This window comes from Physcomitrium patens, chromosome 22 (genome assembly GCF_059467195.1).
Source record: "Physcomitrium patens ecotype Gransden chromosome 22, ASM5946719v1, whole genome shotgun sequence".
Classification (NCBI taxonomy): Eukaryota; Viridiplantae; Streptophyta; class Bryopsida; order Funariales; family Funariaceae; genus Physcomitrium; species Physcomitrium patens.
The window spans coordinates 14804544-14826921 of NC_143431.1; the positions used below are offsets into that span (position 1 = coordinate 14804544).

Consider the following 22378-nt stretch of genomic DNA (forward strand, 5'->3'; position numbering starts at 1 on the left):
GAATTCATAATTGTAAGAAGCTCTTTATCATAGATTCTATAATTAATCATGATTGCTAAAAATTTTGTAGTAAAAAAGCTACTAGATAAAGTTTATCATCTATTTCCATTTGTGATAATATGGCACTCAAAGCAAAGTCCATTGCGTGTGTTTCCATAAAAAATGTCTTGAAAAAATCAACATGATATAAGATTGGAGCAAAAACAAAGATTATCTTTAAAGCTTCAAATACTACTTTTGTTTCTTCATTCTACTGAAGTTTGTTTTTATAAGTCAAACGTATAAGTGGAGCTGCAACTTGAGAGAAGTTCTTGATGAAGATCTGATGGTAGTTGGAAAATTCTAAAAAACATTGGACATCTTATACCAGTTTTGAAATCTTCCAATCCATAATAGTTTGAACTTTCTTAAGATCCATCATAAGTCCATCATTTGAAATGATGTAATATAAGAAATCAACTTAAGTTGTGTACAATATACACTTTTCTATCTTGGCATAGAATCCTATATTTCTTTATTTTTGTAACACATAACATATATGAAGTTTATATTTTTTATATTTTTAGAATAGGTCAAGATATTGTCTAGATAATAAATAACAAAATTTTATAAAAATTCTCAAAAAAAAATCATTTATAAGATGTTGAAAAACTACTAGTGCATTTCTAAGTCTAAAAAGCATGTATCTATAGAAAAATAGATCTATGCATACCAGATTGTACGCTCTTCATAGATTAATTTTTGCATAGATCTTAGCTTGATTCAACTAAGCCAAAAGTCCACATATTAAAAGTAGTGGATACTTGTTCTTGATGGTGATCTTGTTGAGTCTTTGATAATCAATACACATCCGTAATGATTCATCTTTTTTCTTCAAAAATAGAATTGGAATTCCTGCTTGAGATTTGAAATGGCCTATAAAGTTCTTAGCTAGATTTTCTTTAATATACTCCTTGAGTTCAGTCAACTTATTTTGTGACAAATTATAGATTGATCCAAATGGCAGTTGTGCTCTTTCTTGAAGGTTAATTAAACAATCATAGGGGTAATATTTTAAAAGAGTATCTGTATTTTTTTTTTCAAATATATCTTAAAATTCTTGATATTGGCTTGAAATGCCACTTGAAGTCTTCACACTATTAGGAATAGGTGTGGTATGAATGACACAAGGTGATCCTTCTTTTACAACATGCAAGAAAGCTCTTATACCTATAAACACAAGTTTAATTGTACTAGACTTGTGATTTTTTACTTGATTTACTATATTCTTAATTATACTTTTAGAAAATTCAAGAGTACAAGAAATCCAATCTACTTGAAGATTGTATTTTTTTAAGCACAATAAATCTAAAATGATTGGATTAGAAAGAAAGATTTAATGTTATTAAATACCACAAAGCTATTATGACCATTAATTATTACTTCTATAGGAAGGATTCTATGAATAATATCTCTAGAAGACAACAGATGACCATCTATGACTTCTACATATACTGGTTTAGTTTTCTTCACTAAAAATATGCTAAGTCTTATAACAAATTCTTCATCTAAGAAATATGCTGAGACTCTTGAATCTAAGAAGACAAAGACTTTATAATATTTAGGTCCTAAAATAATATTTAATATTAAACAAAGAAAGAGGGTTTTAAAGAGAGAATAAGACCTTCATTAGGTATTGTATAAGGTTTCAGCTGCACGATTCCTATTGTAGCTAGACAAATTTATTTTCTAATATATTACTATTTTTGATATTTTTTCTCCTTATTTTATAATTGTGTCATTTTTTAAGACAATATTGAGCAATGTCTTTAGATTCTCCACAATATAAGTACAATCCTTCTTAATGGCAACAAGCCTTTTTTTGCTCAATAAGACATATGAATTATACTATATCAATTTGTATATCGTCTATTTTTAAATGAGACCCTCTATAACATGGCTAGAGCATTATATAACCAAAATGGCATAGCAGGATAAGCAAATGTTCCCTAGTCTATAGTGAAAGTAGTCCGTAGCTGATTTTTTTTGAAAGTTTAACTTAATTATAACTAAAAAATCTATTCAGGAAAGGATAGCATTCACACCCTGCTATGGTGTCCAATATACAATCCATAAAAGGTAATGGAATGCAATCTTTCTTGGTTGCCATATTTAATTTCGTAAAGTCTTGACAAATTCGGGTTTTTTCATTCTTCTTCAGTACCATTATGATTGAAAAAATTTACTCACTCTTTGGCACTAGATAAGTAAAACCAATCTCAATAAGCTTCTCTTATTCTTCCTTCAATATAAGAAACTATTTTGGATTAAGTTGGTAGTTCCTCTGATGATCTAGTTTAGCATCCTCCTTCAAAATGATCCAATGCTCACAAACTTCTGCGAGGATATCTTTCAAATCAACATAAGCTCAAGCGAAAGCACATTTGTGATGAATGAGTAATTCTTTCCAACATATCATTATTTGATCGTGAATATCTTTATAAATTTTAATTATTTAAGGTATTTTATTTATTACCAAGTTAATAATTTGACATAAAGTTTCAGTTGCCTTTTTCTGTTTCAGCTCCTTCACCAGTTTTGAACCATTTGTCAAGTCCAACATATTGGAGATACTCAATTTTAATTCCAGTGCACTGACTTGATGCACATCATATTTGTTCATCCAATCTGTAATAACATGATTAGAATTTTCTATATTCGACATATATATAAAATAATCTTCCAATCTTGTATATTGATATACAATCCCATGGTGCTCAGCTATCTCAAAAGATGCTTCTTCTTTTGATATGACAGTATCTACATCAAATCTGAGCTCATCGTCAGATGTCCGTTCAGATGTTGGCATTTGAGATTCTCTATGATAGTGTATCGAATACATTTGTAATACAATCTTGTTTCTATTTCTCCTAATTGTCTATGTACTATAACTTCAATCATTCTTGGCTTTTGCTTGATAAAGCCAAGGTCGTCCCAATAAAATTGAATATGATAAAGTTGAATGTTATAACCGAAAAATGATATAGTCTATTTTGTATTCAATACCTATAATTATGGTTTGAATATTAAGCAAGATATCTATTGGTTCAACCCGGCTATGATCTACCATCTATAATACCAATGTCTTAGATATTAAATGTGCTAAATCTAAAGCATCCATTGTATTTGTGTTCATTAAATTGATGCTAGAGCCACCATCCACTTGGACTCCAAAAATCATAATGTCATCTATCGATACATCAGTGGTTAGTGCACCAGGGTCAAGATTCAAACTAACCTCATGAACTTCTTTGTTGTATTACCTATGCCATATTAACGATGAATTCAATATAGAACGATACTCCAGTGCTACTGCTAGAAGTTGTTTCATTAAAATAGAAGGCTGAATAGCATCCAGAACTTTCAAAATGTCATAAGGCTCCATATTTAAAGCAATTTTTAATACCCTCTTTCTTTTCATTTGTTTCAACTTTATTCCTTAAGATAATATATTTTTCTTTTCTGGACTCGGAATTAGAACAACTGGAGGAGCTTTCTCGAAATGGCCATTCACAAGAAGATCTTTCAATAGATAAGATGTCTCTTGAAACTGCATAGAAGATGGAACTGGTTTAGGCTGAGCAAAGATCTCGGTGGTTGGGATCTCATTGATTTGCGTAGATGGATCAAGTCTCATCATTAATAAGATGTCCATTATAAGAACTAGATTTGATGTTCCCATAATTGGGTTGAATTGGTCCTTTGCAATTGGTTCACCTAAGTGTTGAATTGGTCTTTTTTCTTTTTGCTAGCTCCTGATAAGTACGACTTTGACACATTCTACTTGATTTATCAGAGAATCTTAGAAACCTTGATTATTATCTTTGATCTTACTTTGTAGTTGGATCTACTGATCATGGTTGTTAAAATTGAATGGAGCATTGCACTATTGATATGTATGCCCCGACTACTTATAATTTCTACAAACTAGAGGATAGTCATCTTTAGCTCTTGGATTACGACATTCACTAGCATAATGACCAATCTACCTACAACGATAACAACAAAGTGGTCTTCTTCCACCTCTATTAGACATATTAGGTGTTTTCACTAAAATATTTACTGGCTAGGTATGTTCCAAGTTGAATTGATAAATGATTTCAATTATTCTATTGGTATGGAAGAAACTAGAATCAATTGCGGTGATGGAGAATATTACTGATATCTCTGGTATTTTTTCACATAGTTATGGAAGTTTGATGTAGAACCCGGATTATAATTTAAACCTTGAAGGTTATTAAAGACTTGATTTTGCCTATTTGAATGATTCTCGTTCCAAGCAAACGTATTTTCCATCTGAACTTGATTGACATTCTATTGAGTGGGTGGAATTATGGTTTGATTATCAAAATATTATTACTTTTTTCAACTCCAACAATTAGCTGCCAAATGTTTTCCTCCACAAAATATACATTACACTATCATTTGTGGAGAAGAGGGGCATTCTGTCACCAAATGACCTTAGCCTTTACAATTACTATAGAATAGATATTAGTTCATTTTTATAAGATATTAGTAAAATAAATTAATAGTCTATAGAATAGTCAGTTTAGAAGGACGGATGATTGATTCAATTATTAAAAGTGGTTATTATATGATTACAGTTAGAATTTGGAAATCAATAGCAATTATATAGGAGTTGTAGAAGTTTGTCGGGGTACCAGACTGTGATAGTCATGAGTAGGGGTTAAGCTTGGTGCTTCCTCTTTGTTTCTTTTGTTTTCTTTATTGTTGAAGAATAATGGATAGTTTCTGAATACTGAGAAGTGAGTCTGTGGAATAAATCAGAGATTGATTTATGAGTTATTGATTATGTAATTGGAGTACTAAGTGATTGAATTATATGAAAAGTTATTGGAAGATTGATTATGGATGAAAGATTATGATTATTGTTTATTGAAAGTTGTGTTTGTGTTTCGACAGAGGAAGTCTGAAATTACCAGAATTTTGTGAATTCAGATTGGTTGGAGTGAAGCCTGTTATTCCTGATGTTGGATGGAATTTATTGAGTTTTGAGCGGTCTTTTGAGACTGTAGGGTTGCACATTGTGGTTATCAGTTGATGAAGGAGTATTGTTACTGGGAGGAAACATTGTAGTGTTTCTTAGTGTTTTAGTGGTTTGGAATACAATTAATTGTGTGATCCTAACAAGTGAAACTCATGCGCTTAACCTTTTCCTATGTTCAAATTCCTCTATACAGGTTTATTTTGGAAAGAATTGTAGAATAAGTAAAACGACAATCACAATTACTGCACCATACATTGGACCTAATATTGGTAGATTTTTACTTTTGTTTTTATCTTTTATTATATTGACTGCCATTTCTTCTATTTTCTTAGTCAAATTTAATAACATGATTTCATTAAAATCCTTCGGAACTGATATTATTGGCAACTCTATTGTAGTCAACAATTGATGTTGATAAGAGAATTATGGAGACTATGATGTTGCCATGTTTGGTGGTATAGCTTACAATGGGATGGTATTAACTATTCCCTGTGTATTGGCACTTGAATTGGCCTCTGTATTCAATATTTTTGGATAACTAATTCTTGCTCCATTCTATGCCGAGATTTGATAGCATCCTTGAATTGGAATCATAGTCACTTCTATAATTAAAAATTGATCATAATGGTATTCTTTCCAAACCTTGGTTCGATTAAGAGATACAATTACTATATTTGATTGAGCCTCTTTTACAAACATTTTTAGTTTGGATGGGTGCAATCCATTCATTAATAAGGACAATACAAAAGCCTCTAGCATTTGATGATTCGGCCAATTGTCAAGTATATTTGTCACATAGCCATAGTTTGATTCCACTGCTTCTCCTGGACTCATTTTGCTATTCATTCATCTTTCAAAAAGTTGATCTTCAAAACCAATTATGCAAAAATGGATTAAAAATACATACTTCAATGCTTCCTAATTAAAAAATTGATCCACTGATTGGTTGTTATACCATTCAAATGCCTTATCTTTTAAGGTTGTTGGTAGCCATTACAACCAAATATCTTCAATTCTACCATTATTGGCTACACATGTATTCAAAAATTGAAACAAGTGTTGATCTGGATCTGCACTTGGCAAGCCCCTAAAAGTAAGTAATGGAGCTATGCTAGTTGTGCAATCACCCATGTCATCCATTTGGACTGCTATTAGAATTGCTAGACCACTCGTTGTCATTGAAGAGAACAATGTGCTTCTTAATCTCTTATTAAAATAACCACTACCTTTTCTAAATATCTTTTTTAAACTTTTTAATCTCCTCAATTTTCTATTATTATCTTTAAATAAGTTTATTGGTTAAATTGGAGGTAAAAATGATAGATTTTAAAACATGCTGAATTGGCTCTTATTGGTAAGCAATTTATGCCATTCTATTGTACTAGTTTTAACAAAATCAGCAGTTTTTGCTATTGAAAAGGTATCCAATGGAATACCCAATTCTTCTATATTACCTCCACTTGTAGTTAACAAATTCAAGAGATATGTTGGGCTATTGACAAAATTTTCCGCGAGTGCTCTTGGTAATTTTTTTAATAGTATATATGTCTGAAATATTAGAGGTCAGTTAGCTTTTGACTATGCTTGGATATGCTGACAAGCATGCAACCATGGCTTAATCTAATTTTGTCGACTTTTCTTTTTTAACTTACGTTCTTGTTTATTTTGCAATAATTTTTTTGCTTGCCTTCTCTCTTGTCTTTCTTTTGACTTACATATTTTCTTTACTGCAATGTTTTCATTCTTAATAACCATAATCTTTCATTATATACTGTTGAATTTACTTCCTATCTCCCATCTAACTATACATTTCTCTTTACTTTTGAACCAATATCGATTTTATAACCTCTTTGTGTAACATCTTAAACTTACTCATTTGGTAGTTAATTCCTATTACTCAATACTATTATCAATCCCTGGCAGCGGTGCCAAAATGAGATTATCATTTTACTTATTCTACAAATTTCTTTCAGAATAAACTTGTAGAGGGAGATTCGAACGTAGGGCAAGATTAATGGCATGAGCTTACACTTTAGGGTCATACAATTAACCATATTTTGAACCACTAAAAACACCAAAAAATATTACAATGCTTTCTTCTACTAACAATATTCCTTCATCAATTGATAACAACACATTACAACCTTGTACTCTCAAAAGACCACTCAAAACATATAAATTCCATCCAACTCCAAAAATAACAAACTTTAATTCGAATCCATCTGGCTTCACATAATTTCTATAATCACAGACTTCTTCTATCAAAACATACAATACTCTCAATAAACAACAATTATAATCTTCTATCTATGAACAATCTTCTATAGAATCTGATAACAAACTCCCAATATCTTCTCATTATAATTCAATCACACAGTACTTCAATTACATACTCAATATCTTATAAATCAATCTTTGATTTATTCCAAAGATTCACTTCTCAATGACCAAAACCTAAAACAACAAAATAAACAAGAAACAAGAGATAGCACCAAGCTTATCTTGGCTCATGACTATCACAATCTAGTCCCTCCAATATCTTCTTCAACTGTTATATACTTATACCTGAAATTCCATATTCTAACTGTCATTCCCTACTTAACCGTTTTTCACAACAATTTCAATCATCCGACCTATTGAATTGACTACTCTAGGAATAATTAATCTACTTTACTAATATCTTACAAAAACGAATTTCTACCCATTCTACACAAATAATGCGTGCATAAATTTCTTTAAGATATTATGAAATACAATTATCACTATTCAAAAGATCTGTGGATTAGTTATCTTTATAATAATTGAGATGCCTAACAAAAGTAACTTCTCAATCATCTTGAGAAGGCTTTGTTATGTAATAACATAATTATATGGTAAAAGATAAAAATATGGATTTTATCATAGAAGAACCTAATAAAAAGATATAATAACAAAATATGAATAAATAATAAGAAGATGGTAAAAACTTTTATTATTAATGATATCTTTTTATAAATAAAAAAGAAAGATTTTATTTATTTTATAAAGCCATAAATAAGGAAAATCAAGTAAATTAAGAAGGTAAATCACATAAGCATCTTTAAGATAGAATAAAAAATAGATTTTAGCAAAAATTACCTCAAAATACCAAGAATTGATATCCAAAGAGGACCAATTGTGAATTAGATTCGAAATCAAATCTTGAGGTATAAAATTCTATATTTACAATAATTTTAGGATGTTTTAGTTGATCAAAGTATAAGATTTGAAAAAAAAACTTTTGAAAAATATTTTGGGAGTTGTTTTCTTATGATTGAAAGGTAGATCGAGGACTTTTTATAGAAAGAGATGTATTTCATAGTTTTGAATTTTAAAAAATAAAAAGAGATTTATAAATTTAAAAATTGTATTAGAATTGCATCATATTAAAGAGTGAAATAATATAAATTTGTCATTTTTCTTGTCTTAAATGTATTTTATAATATTAATATTAATCTACCAATTAGATTAAAAGATATGAGAATTTTATTGGATTAAGATCTTAGATATTTGAAATTTAGGATTAATAAGAGTTTTTACAGTTTTGTAAAATCCACTAGTTCAATTAAAGCAAAAATTAATGAAGATATATTGTACTTAAAAATCTAAATACTAATTAATTTTTGAAGCCAATAAACAGTTTAGCTAGTAGAAATTGATGCTAAAAACTCAACATTTTGATTAGAGAAGGAAGATAGCTAACATTTGAGAGGATTAAAAAAAATTCTTTCAATTGGTGAGTTCAATTTTCTTCAAATTTTATGCGCTTATTAATTGCTTGTGGATTGAAATGTCAATAAAATTTTAGTTGAGATCCATAATTCAATTAATATTTATTGAGAATTTAAAATGGCCATAAGAATTGATTAGGATTTACTTAGAATTTTTTTGGATTTGATTTAAGATTTTATCACGATTTTATTAAGATTTTATTAAGAATTTTTTATGATTTGATTAAGATTTAAGATTTGATTAGGATTTTTTAAAGATTTATTTAGATTTTAATTAGGATTTCATTTATTTCTTTTAATTAGAATTTCTTTCAAAGAAAAAGATGAAAGATTGATACAAAATAGATATTATTGAAGATGTTGTTAGATTGCTTGCAAAAATAAATAAATAAATAAATGATATAATCAATATTTCAAGAGTAATATAAGTACCTAAAATTCAATTATATACTACAAAATCAACAATATCTATTATCTAACCTCTAATTTTTATAACAAAGAAAGAAGATATGAAAGTTGAAGAGATTATATATAGGATGCAAGATCTTTAAATCAAACTTACAAAGCTTAAAGACAAGACTTTTACAAAAAATATTAAAGACTATTTTTAAATAAGGATATGTACAATAGTGCATTTGGTATAATGATGCTTTTTATAATAGGAAGGATTGCAATGAATTCAATGCAATGATGCAATAATAAGTTATTTTTTGGAAAGATAAAAAAGTGGTAGTTAAGGATATATAAGACCTTCTTCAAACCATTTTTGGTCATAGAGGTATGAAAGCATTGATTCAAGATTATTTGGTGGCATATAGAATTGCAACACAAGAAAGTACAAATTATGGTATTACGATGGATAAAGACTTCAACAAAAGTATAGACATAAGTGGATTTTGGACTATTGTCATTTCTACAATTAAAAAAGAAAGATGCCACAAAAAGCATTGTTAAAAATTGTTGCTACAATATGTCATGCATTAAGTTGGAAAGATCATATAGCACTTCTTTTAATCCATGCAAATATTGCTAAAAGCCAACACAAGGCCTTAATGGAAGAACAAAGAAGGAAATATTTTGATGATACATGAGAAGAAAATTCTTCTAAGAAGAAAATTCAAAGAGATAAGGCTTGTAAAGTGACTTCATAAGAATTATCTACAAATAATACTTCAATAATATTTAAAAAAAAAAAAAAAAAAAAAGAGATAAAAGATAAAAGTAAATCAATAGCTTATAAACTTCTTTTTGATATTAAAGAAATAATATATTTGAAAGAAGTATTGAAAGAATATGCATTAAATATAAATTTAGATTTCAAATTAAAAGAGATTTTAGAGATTGCAGATTAAATGCATATATGATAGATAGGATGAATAAGGTATTAAGAGACTTTGTTTTTAAAAAAATTATGTCTTTTTTAAATAATTTTTCTATTGAAGAATGTAAAGAAGGAAAAAAAAGACAAGACTTTAGATGAAAAGCAATGCCATAAGTATATTATTAATTATATATAAGATTATAAAAATATTTTAACTTGATTTTAAAAAATTTATCTTATATTTTTAGAAGTATTATATATATTTAAAATATAAGATATCATTGTTGGATATTTGTGTAGATTTTATGGAAGTAAATCAAATCCAAGCAAAGTTGATATAATTGAAAGAATGAAGGATATATGATTCTTTGACAAAAATATATAGGTTTTTAGGTGCTTGTGTATTTTATCATATATAGATTCTTCATTATGCTCATATAGTGGATCTATTCTATAAATAATTATATAAAGATTGTTCTATTAAATAAATATATATATATATATATATATATATATATATTGAAGCAATGTAAAGGCTAAAGGTGTTATTGTTGATATCTCTAATTTTAAAAAGAATTAATTATGAGTATAAAAGACAAGTAATTCTTATTATAGATACTAGTTTTATTACTATTGGATGGATTGTAGATCAAGATGATTTAAATAGAAATACATTTACAATTTGATTTGGAGCTAAAGATTTAGATATTTACCAATATATATATTTATAAGTCAAAAGAAAATTATGAAGAATTATTTTGGTTATGAAAGCTAAAAAAGATAATTTAATTGATACAATAGTAGTATCTAAAGCAATGGAAAGCTTGAAATGACTATCAATTGTTTAATATTAGATATTATAATACTAAAATGGATTGCTTATATCAAATCATTAAATCCAAAATTTAGGCATGTTGCTGAAAAAGACAATTTAGTAACAAATATATTGTTTCAAGTAAGATGTGAAAAAAAAGTCAAGATGGTTGAAGACATTGATGATGTTGGAACAAAATTCTATTTAGTATCAAATCTTAACAAAGAAGATAAGTTTTTTTTTTGAAGAGCTTTGTGAAAGAAAATTATTGAATATTGGCTATTATTTGAATATGTCAACTGAATAAGAAAATTTATCTATAAATATTTTAAAATATATATATTGATTTTGTTAAAAAAAGGTTTTTATAGAAGAGACCAAAAAAAGATTGAAATGCCACAACAAGTGATATGCAATAAAAAAAGAACGACAAAAATTACTAAAAGTACTTCATAATAGTTTATGGATAGAATATAGGAGAATTTGGGCTATTTTTACTAAACTTAAAGAAAGATATTGAAAAAAATATATATTTTTTGAAATGTATTTTTATTTATAAAATTATATGTAATTTATTAAATATATTTTAATATACAATATCAAGATGGTTTACATCCAATATATCCTTTAGCTATTCATTTTACATAGGTTGTTGATTTGGATATATTTACTTTAGTTTGATTATGGCAAATGAGATATTTGATCTTGGCTTGTAAAGATTTATCAAACCAAGTAGAAGATAGAGCATTAAAAAGAAAGTCTATTGAAGGAATTTGAAGATTTTTACTTGAAGATGTTATATGCTGCTATGGATGTATGAAAAAAATCACTATAGATCATAAAGAATTAAATGTACAAGAAGCCTAAGATTTTTCAAAAAGATGTGGAATTAAATCATCATTGACTATTCCTTATAATTCTAAAGGAAATATAAAAAATCAATAAGATCATTGACTAATTATAAAAACATTAATTAAAGCTTAAAATGGAAAGATTAGAGAATGGCCTTGACTTTTGTCATTTGCATTGTGGATTGATTAAAACAACTCATAGTTTAGTAATAGGATATATGCCTATTAAGCTTATAACAAGTCAAAAACCTATTATGCTAATTGAAAAGAAAGTGTCGACTTAAAGTATGTTACCTTAGAAAGATAAATTTGCAAGACAAGGATTTTTAGCTTTTAGGATTTAACAACTTGAGCAAAGACATGAAGATGTAAAAATAATATTAGAAAGATTAAAAAGAACTAGGTTATAAAATAAGGTACAATTTAATAAACAACATCAATTGAGACCTAAAGCAATTGAAAAAGGTGATTGGATTTTAATCTATGATAATAGCTTGGACAGTCGACATAATGCTTCAAGGAAGGTTTTTAAACAATGGTTTGGACCATATGTGATAATAATTGTTCATGATAATGTAATTTATTTATATGAAGAGCTAAATGGAATAAGATTGAAAATACCAGTTGGAAGGAAGTAAGTGAAGATATTCAAATAAAGACATAGAAAAATAAATATGAAAGATATAAAAGACATAAATATTCTAAGATAAGAAGATGATTTTTGACTTGGATTACAAAAATAATGAAGAAGATTTGGAAGAAGAAATAAAAAGCATAGTAAGAATCAAATAAGATTTAAATTATTTAGCACATAGATTTAGAGGGGATAGATGTCCTGTAGTAACACTACCATATGGTGAAAGATAAAAATATTGATTTTAATATAGAAGAGCGTAATAGAAAGATATAATAGTAAAACATAGATAATTTGTAAGAAGGTAGTAAAAACTTTTAGTAGATTAAGTAAATGAATCATATAAGCATCTTTAGGAAGAATTTAAGAATAGATTTTAGCAAAAATTATCTCAAAATACCAAGAATTGATACCCTGAGAGGACTTGTTGTAAATCAGGGTCAAAATCTAACTCTAAGGCATAAAATTGTGCACCTATGACAATTGCAGGAACCTTTTGCTAATCAAAAAAAATGATTAGAAAAAAGATTTTATATGGATAGTTTGGACATTAGTGTCAAGGAATTTGAATGCATATTGAATTTTTGAGGGCTTTTCAAAATAAGAGATGTACTTAATGGTTTTGGATTTTGAGGAATAAAAAAGAGATTTACAAATTTGAAGATTATGTGAATACCATGGCAAATTTACAGGTAAAATATTGTGAGTTTGTCATTGTGCAATTTTAAAAGTATTTTACAAATTTGAAGTCAATCAAATAGTTAGATTGAAGAATATAGGAGTTTTATTAGATTTATTAACTATTTTAATATTACTAATTAATTATCTTTAGAAAATTCTATTATTTACATTTAAATATGTATTCTATAAAAAATATTTAAATAAAAATTATATAAGTATAATTATTGAATTTAAAAGAAAATAATAATCAAAGAAATTTTATATTAAGCAAAATAAAATCTATATCAATAAACTAAGACAGAAAAAACGTAAATTTTATAAAAATACTATAATTAAAAATTATATTTAATGTATATATAAAAAAATTATTTATATATTCTACATAAGACTATTAAAAAATAAAATGAAGACTAATTATTTTTTTAAAAATCACATTGAGATTCTTTAGAACATTGTAAAAAAATAATAATAATAAAAAAAAAATAATGAGGTTAAAATAATTTGTTACAAAGATAAACAAATTTTTAATTAATATTAAAAACTTTATCTTATATATATACACATAAATGAAAGTTAAAGATTATTTATAATCTTTTAAAAGTACTAAAACACTTATAAAGTATAAGTTTTGTACAATTTTATTGTTGAACATCTCAAAATCTTAACATTAGTAAATCTATAATTTAGTTCATATTGTACATGAAAATTTGAAGCATATTACAATATAATTAATTTAGTTACTTTGGATTTTCATAAGTTATGTTGTAATATATACTTTACATGCACTTTATATTTATATGCGGTAAGCTTTTACTATCATAGAACATATTCAATAAATCTTAAAGCTACCATGTAAAAATTGTGAAGAAAGAGTTGCTGAACAAGAAGACGACAAACTTGAGCAAAAATAAAAAGTACAACCTTAGTGAGATTATTTCTTGAGCATGGCTTATTGATTTTCTTAGAATAAACGGTATATATTTCTAGAAATAAAACTTTTCATCCAAAATCTAACATCCATTACCAGTCTTTGGAAATAATACAGATTTTTAAACAAAACAGTTTTAATTCAAACACAACTCAATTCACCTACGGCAAGAAATTTTATTTCAATATCATTGTGAAGGCTGGTTATGAAATGCACCATATATCTTGTATAGGTTCGGCACCCACAATTTTGGAAATGGAAACCTCATTACAATTATTATGACACCGGAATAGTTTTATGGAATGGTCCACTGAAAAACACACGTCCTCTTCTTGAGCGCTGTTTAAAGCAATGTCAGAAATAAATCGTAGGTGAAAATTAATTGGGTTACTACTTTAAATCTGTTGAAAAAAATTACGACAAAAAACAGATGTTCATCTTTACTGGTATCAAGCATACGTACTTGTAAGATGACACTTCTCATGTGAAAAGGATGAAAACCTTTCCGTGTAATGTATAGTGAGTGAGATATGAATGAGCTACCAAAAAGCTCCCTGATAGTACTGAGATACAGAGGCAAGAGTAGACGAAGCACATGATAATCGATTCGAAGTTCAACTAATGGAACTGCTCTGATTGTGAAAAAATATCCTTGCTAATTCTGCGTCTACACGCGGCGGGTGTTTAGCAAGAAAGTAGACCAACCCCTGTACCGTTTGGCAAATTGAACATAGTCTGACTTTGACAATAAACAACCTCGAAGCTTGAAGAGGGCCCTGAGCTGCTCCTAAACTGCCCCTCAGAAAAGCCATCTCCTGTTACTGAGCTATAGAGTTTTATTTCGTTTCTCCACTTCCCCATGACCCAGACCGTTGCGAAGTCGAGACTCCTGACGGTGGCTTATAAAACAGGACAGCCATGATTCTAAGCCTGGGAATGCTCTGTAGACTGCCATGATTCAGCACAGCTCTTGATGGCTTCCACAAGGACTTCCATCCGCATTCCTCGGCTCCCCTTCACAAGCACAGAATCACCAGGACTAATAAATCTTGCGAGATGGTTGGTCAAGGACGAGGTATTCCGAAATGCTATGATATCCCTCCCTTTGAAGTACTCTGCGGCTTCCGAAAAACAGGTACCTACTACAATCACCAAGTCCAGCTTGAAATCAACGCACAGTTGCAGGATCCCCTTGTGAGAGCTCAGGGAGATTTCACCCAACTCGAACATGTCCCCCAGCAATGCTATACGTCTATTGGACTTCACAGATTGCAACAGCTGAAGGGAAGCTTCCACACTCATTGGATTGGCATTGTAGCAATCGTTGATGACCAGGATTTGAACATGACTTGCAGGACCAACAGCTTCCACTTGACATCTCATATCAATTGGTTGAAACATGGACAACGAACGAGCAACAGACTCCAAAGGGACACCCAGATTTGTGGCCACAGCTGCAGCTGCACATGCATTGATCGCCAAGTGAAGTCCAGGGCTGGGTATCTCAAACTCTACTCTGGTCCGAGTCACTGTTTCGTTCGGATTCCTGACTGGATCGTCCGAAACCAAAGAATTGGCATATCTGGCATACCTGGCAACGTGTTCTAAAATAACGCTTATGCCAAATCCTCGATTAATGGTTTTGGCAGCAACTAACCGCATGTCCGATCCCTCTTTCCGTCCAAATCGAACCTGAACAATCAACCACAATATTTAGCTCCTTCGTTCACGCTATTCTAATCAAAACAAAACGTAAATCACAAAAACAAACGAACAGAAAACGAACGACGTAAAAAAGAGGTGTATGCGTACAAGGAGTACGAAACAGCAAAAAGAGATCGTAGGCAAGTATCACATCAGTACTTCACAAATACTACCACACAGATTCCAACACAGGCAGTTTCAGTGGCATCAGTATCCACTCTGATGTAACCATCACTTGTATTGCTGCCAGAAAGTGATGCACGCTGGTTCCCACAACCCTGGAATGCAGCGAGCAACCAAGAGCTAGGTTAAAATATATACCACTCGAACACCTGCAGGAAGGGGTACAGCCATGGCGAGCGGGTCGTCTGCATTCACGATACATAGATCTCCAGGACGAGCGTTTCGGAATATCTCCCCTTTCGCAGCTGCCACCTCCTCCAAGCCCCCGGGAAAGTTTTCCATGTGCGCTGGTCCTACGTTCAAAAGGACCCTCACATCAGGCTTCGCGGTGTTCGCCAACTCTAGAATCTCTCCTGCATGATTCATGCCAAGCTCCAAAACGCATGCAACGGAGCGCGAGTTCAGGCGCAGCAGCGTCAGAGCAACGCCAATATCATTATTGAAATTTCCCGGAGCTTGGTGCACATGTCCATTCAATCCTTGCAATGCAAGAGTGGTCATGGCGCGCGCCGTGGTCTTTCCCACGCTGCCTGTGAGGCCCACAACAGGCCCCCAAAACCGGGCCCGCACATCCGAGGCCAGTGCCTGCAAGGCATCGAGGGTATCACCTTCCACCTGCACAAATCCTCGAGACCAGCCGTGAGGCACCCAATTGGCCACCACACCCGCACATTGCTTCTCACAAGCTTGGTAAAGAAAAGAATGGCCATCAAAATTGTGACCCGTGAGAGCTAAAAACCACTGCCCGGCACGCATGGTGCGAGTGTCAGTGCAGATGCTTCCTGCGCCACCTTCTGCCAGAACTTTCCCATGTACAGCATGAGCAATGGCGTGGGCATCCCACATCACTCCGCCTTCGTCATCTGCCCAGCTTCCCAGCACGGAGACGTCTACCCCATGGGTCAAAGCGGGGGAAAGTGGGAGCCTCCTAGGAGGATGGCTGTGATGTTCATGAGCATAGGGGAAGAACTTCGCGCGGGAACGGGACATGAAATAATGGGAGAAGGGGCGACGAGAGCAGGCAAAGCCCGTGAAGCGCGAGCTAGGGCACAGAGGGGCGAAGAAAGGAAGAGGAGGAATGGACGGGGAGGAGGGGGAAGGAGAGGAGAGGGAAGGGTCACCAAACAGCAGCAGAATCACAGCTTTCGTGGCAGTGGGAGGATGGGCAGTAGCGAAAGTGAGGGCCGACATGGTTGGCACGGCATCCTTCACCCTCGCGATCTGTCAATCACGCTCGGTATCGCTCAAGCGTTCTCACTCGGAAGCACCGACTGTGACTGCATGGGAGGAAGAAGCGAGACGAAATGTGAGGATGATGGAGGAGGAAAAAGGGCAACGTCGAGGTTTGGAGCAATCGGAATTGGGGATTTCTCCGGCGCAAAAGCATCTCCGAGTACTGCTCTAGAAGTTGGGGGGGGGGGGGGGGAGATAGGCACCGACTGCGCTGTCGTGGCCCCGAGGTCCCCCTCCTCCCCCCTCGAAGTGCTCGGGGGATTCCTAGGAATCTACTGGCCGTGACCGTTCTCGGGTTCCGGCGAGCACCCGGGGGGAGGGCTCGTCAGCGTGGTATGGCCTTTGCTTTGCTTACTCAAACCATATATCTCCTCATATAGCCCTGCTTGGGCTCATCTCTGCGATGCCTTTGTTTTCGAGCCCTCATCTCTGCCCAGCACATCTTTCCGCATCCAGACGAAATTTAGCTTTGATTCTTCCTCACTCACTCAAGTATATTTCCTCCCATTTTATATTTATATGTTTCTTGTAAATAATTTATCTTTTTCTAATATACTATTGCATGGATGAATTAATAAGAAGATTAGTTCAACATGGTTGTCACTGTGATTTTTTAGATTTTTTTGTGCTTTCCAAGGTATAAGCAATTCAAATGCAATTTTCTGTTTTAAAACAAGATCAACACAAAGTACATGATAAACTTATTCTAGCTGCATTCTAGTATATTCTCACTTGGCTACTTAATGTAATGTAAGCAACTTTAATATAATCATGACTTCAAAGCATTTAATTTAAAATTTAGTGTTACATTCAATCTAGAATTTAAATAGTAAGTTTAACTCTTGTAATGTTGATTTTTATAACTTCCTTTAGAATTATCAATTTAATATACAATAATAAATTGTTGTATAATGAAGGCCATTTTAGACACAATTATTTTTTATCATTATTATTTTAATCTTTGCTTGTAAAATCCAACTTAACTTAATATACAAATAATAAAGTTTTTATTTTTTATTTTTTAAAGATAATTTTAAATTTTAATTTTAATTAGATAAAAGTAAGAAGAATCAATACAACACTTTTATAGAGGCATCTAGAGGTGGTAGGAATTTCTTCAATAACTATGCAACCTCAAGTAATTTATGCAAATACAATTGCATCAATTAGAGAATCATTTTAAAGTATTTATTTTTAAAATATTTGATGGCATTAGATCTAAGTTTTGAGAATTCATCAACTAAGTATATTTTTTAATTCAACTTCTACTTCTTAGTTATATAACCAAAGCATCTATTAAATCCATTAAAACTTTAATGAATAGATTTTTTCTTTGTTAATTCTCATTATTTTTAAAATAATGAGATGCTATATTAGATAATTAAAATAATTTAAAAATTATTTATATATAAAAAATAAGATTTAGCCCATACATCAACTCAAAAAAAATTAATTCTAAAACATTGAATTTATTTTTGTCAACATATGCATCATAATTTTAATAACTAGCAATCAATGTCAAGTAAGAAAATATTGCACTTATTAGTGAATTCTTTTAAAAATTATAATATAATGTAACAAAATTATTGCTCAACTTATTATATTTTTAAACATTAAATTAAGCAATTGTTTAAGCCATTTTACTATTAAATAAAAATAACCAATTTCTTAGATTTTGATTAGAAAGCTATATAATGACATCTCAATATATTTTAATTTCTATTTCAAATACTTTTGGTAATTAATTTAAATAATAAAATATAAAAAATATAAAGATTTATTTTATATGCTTCAAATCTATTACAATATAAAAAATAAAAAAATATTAATAAGAAATATTATACTTCTATTATAGAGAAGAAAAACATATTGCCTTGTATTGTTTCAAGTATAAGCAAAATCACAAAACAAGAAATACAATTCTAAAAGAAAATAATGAATTGAGAAATTAGTTTATTTAGTAACATTATAAATCAAGCTATATTTGACTTCTTATATTATATAATCTTATCTAAGAAGTCAAATATGTATATGCAAAATTCATAGACATAAAAATTTTATCTTTAAGAGATATTACTTATAAAATTCTATTTATAGAAATAATTATAAAAAGTAATAAAATTATAATATTATTTATTATTGTAAATATTATAATTAACTTAATCATTTTAGATTTATTATAGTTGAAATAATATAATTCCACAATAAATTGAATATTTGTTGTGTTTAATTTTTTCTTGGATTATTCAAAAATATGAAAAAAATAAAAAATTGATCTCATACTTCAAAATAAGTCAAATATATATTTTATTTATTTTGGATCCAAGGTATTGATATAAGTTGTAAAAACCATTACATAAATTCAAATAAAAAAAATATTATTTGTACAACATTTAGTCTTTGTTCAAGTTAAGGATGAATTAAAATCATAGAATAATATAAGAAGTATTAAGACATATTTAGCAAAAAAAATTTATTTATTAAAATAAAACCAATCTTATAATTATATAATAAAATTTTACCAAAAATTTAATAATTATTTAGATTTTTTCATAATTTTTTGTAAAATAAGTTAATAACTTTATAAGAAAATATTAAAAAAATCTTTAAATTAGATTATTTAACATTCAAATGTACTAATTATAAAAAATACTAATATCAAGAAAATAAATAGAAGTAGAAATAGATAGAAACATATTACATAAATATAATCTTTTTTAAGAAACTTAAAACAAACTTCTAAACATAATTTAGATATTTAGGCTCTTTAAGCTATATCACATTATTATTAAAACATGTCCTATATGTTTTTATTTTTAAGGAGATATATTAGAACCAACTTATAATTTGAAACTTAAGCCACAAGCCTTGTATTTTTTAAAAAGCTTCTACAAGACCTTAAAAGCTAGTATATATGAAAACAAGACTAATGTCATCTTTAATTTTCTTCTTATCTTTTTTATATTCTAATTTTAATTTTAAGTTTCTTTTGGTTCTTTGTAATCTTTGTAATAATATTTTTTTCTTATTATCTTTTTCTTTTTTTTCTTCTTATTTCTATCATTTTTTAAATTATATTTTTTAATATAATAAAAATATATTTGTTACAAACATCCAATAAAATATTTAAAGAATATTTTTAATATATTCTATTAGATTCTAAAAGATTCTAAATGTTTTTTTAGAAGATTTCTAAAAATTTCTTAGAATATTTGAATAGGTTCTAAAAAGTTCTAAGAAGATTAAAGAAAATACCTAAGAAGCTTCTTTGGGTTGCTTCATTTTCAAACAAGATGAGAACTTTTCAAAGGGCTTCTTAAAATTGTTTCATCTTCAAGCAATATAAAAACTTCTTAACAAGGTTTTTAATACCTAGTATATATTGGAGTTAAGGCTAAAGGTATCCTCAATCTTGACAATACATCTCTTAGAGCTTTAGCTTATTTCTTTTGGTATTGATCTTGTACTTATCAGATTTGATTAAATTCTTATTAGTTTTTTTTGTTGAAACTAAAACTTGCTTTGTCTTATGTTGTGATGGGATTTATGTTGCTGTAGAATAGAAAGGTCTTAGATTTTTGAGATAGTCTGGTCTTATTTAATTGGTATCAAAGCAAGTGTTGGATTATTCTTTGATAGCGTATTGATAGCCACTATCTAGTTTAAGGTCACTTATTGAGGTCACACTAGGTATTATGTTGAAACTATCATGAGTTACTCTTAAGAAGTCAATTTAAAGAAGAGAAGGCATTACAATAGTGGAGTTCAATGAAGAAATAGTAGTATAGAAGATATGGTAGAATAATGTTAGATGGAAGCTCACATACAATACTTCATAGGCCAGATAGCTACTCTATAAGGGCTAATAGAAGCCTTTAGGATAAGGAAGTCAACATCTACTAGGCTGAAATTAAATTAGTCTAGTACATACTCTAAGACTTTAAGGTAAGAAGATGTATGCCAATGGCTCTTCAACATGCAACAATACCTCTAACTATTTGAGGCAAATACCACTGAAAGAATTATATATGTAGCTAATTATTTGAGAGATATGACAATCATATGGTCACAACATCAAGTTCAAAGCTATGGAGCTTAAGGTGGATTTTGTGATTGACAGGAATTTGAGACCGAGTATAAGAATCAATTTTGGCTCATCAATGTCAAAAAGATAATATGCAATCAATTGGCAAATCTTATACAATTCAGTTTGATGCAAGATTATATCTTCCAATTCAAATTTCTATATCTCCAAATTGGTAATGTTTCAGAGGTTGAGATAATAGATTGGTTTCTATAAGGATTGAAATTTGAAGTCCAATGAGAGGTGGAATTAAAGGATCTACAAAAATTTAAAGAAGCAATTAGGATTATAGAGAGGGTTGATGCTATAGATTTCAAAAATTGTGGAGCATGACGTATAGCAAGAAGTCTTATGCTACTATCTAATATTATGGCATAATAATCAACATCAATGGAGATTAATACCTTGCAAAGATGATTGACACTACAAAGATGACAAATATTGGTACACAAGGGATTGTATTTCTATTGTTAAAAGTGATGTTATCAAATTAGAGCTGATCCAAAACTTCAAAATTTAAGCACTAACAAATCAAGGTGGATTCATAGTCTTAAGTTTCACAAAGTTAATACTAAGATGGAACATAGAAATGGAGCTCCTTAGTAAAGGCACCAAAGGCCAATACTAAGGTTAGCTGTTGTCTCTGAAAGACAACTGGTATGGCCTTAGACAACTATAAAAAAAGATTGATTGGTATATGTAACAAAATGACTAAAAAGATAGCCATATCAAATATTTGTGGATTGTGGCTCCATGAAAAATTGCATGTTGACTTCGAATTAAAATCAAGATAATCAAAAGAAGAAGTATATATCTTATAGATGACCAAGAAAATTTATTGAATGTGATATTTGAAGAAAAAATCTTAAAATAGAGTGACATCTTGTCATGGATATATATCTATTTGTTACTTAAGTAGGTATAATTAAGTAAAAGTAGATTAATTTCATAACATCTTTTAGAAAAGCCTCATAGAAGCTTCTTACATGCTGTTTTTATTTTACATATGTTTGTAGTTGATTGATAGGTTAGAAACTTAGTCACTCTACTTTAAGGCTTTTTATTTTGCTACTTTTTTTTTGACAAAGATTTTTCAGGTTTATGCATCTTCTTTTAGTTCATGTCCTTGACAGATTGATAAGAGTATAC

General features: G+C 29.7%; 1 protein-coding gene across 1 annotated transcript; it reads right to left on the reverse strand.

Moving 5' to 3' along the window:
• Positions 1–14439: 14439 nt before the first annotated feature.
• On the reverse strand, positions 14440–17311 carry LOC112275310 (uncharacterized). Its single transcript, XM_024505563.3, has 2 exons — positions 16051–17311; positions 14440–15717 (listed from the first exon to the last, which is right to left on the reverse strand). Exons 1-2 carry the CDS (start codon positions 17101–17103, stop codon positions 14950–14952), a joined length of 1821 nt encoding a protein of 606 aa, XP_024361331.1. The 5' UTR covers positions 17104–17311; the 3' UTR covers positions 14440–14949.
• Between the last annotated feature and the right edge of the window lie 5067 nt (positions 17312–22378).

Bases quoted from the DNA above. Each gene is read 5' to 3' on its own strand.
- LOC112275310 (XM_024505563.3), bottom strand. From the start codon at position 17,103: ATGTCGGCCCTCACTTTCGCTACTGCCCATCCTCCCACTGCCACGAAA. The intron at 15,718-16,050 runs GTATATATTTTA...TTGATTGTTCAG, and splicing joins TTCCTGCAGGTGTTCGAGTG to GTTCGATTTGGACGGAAAGA.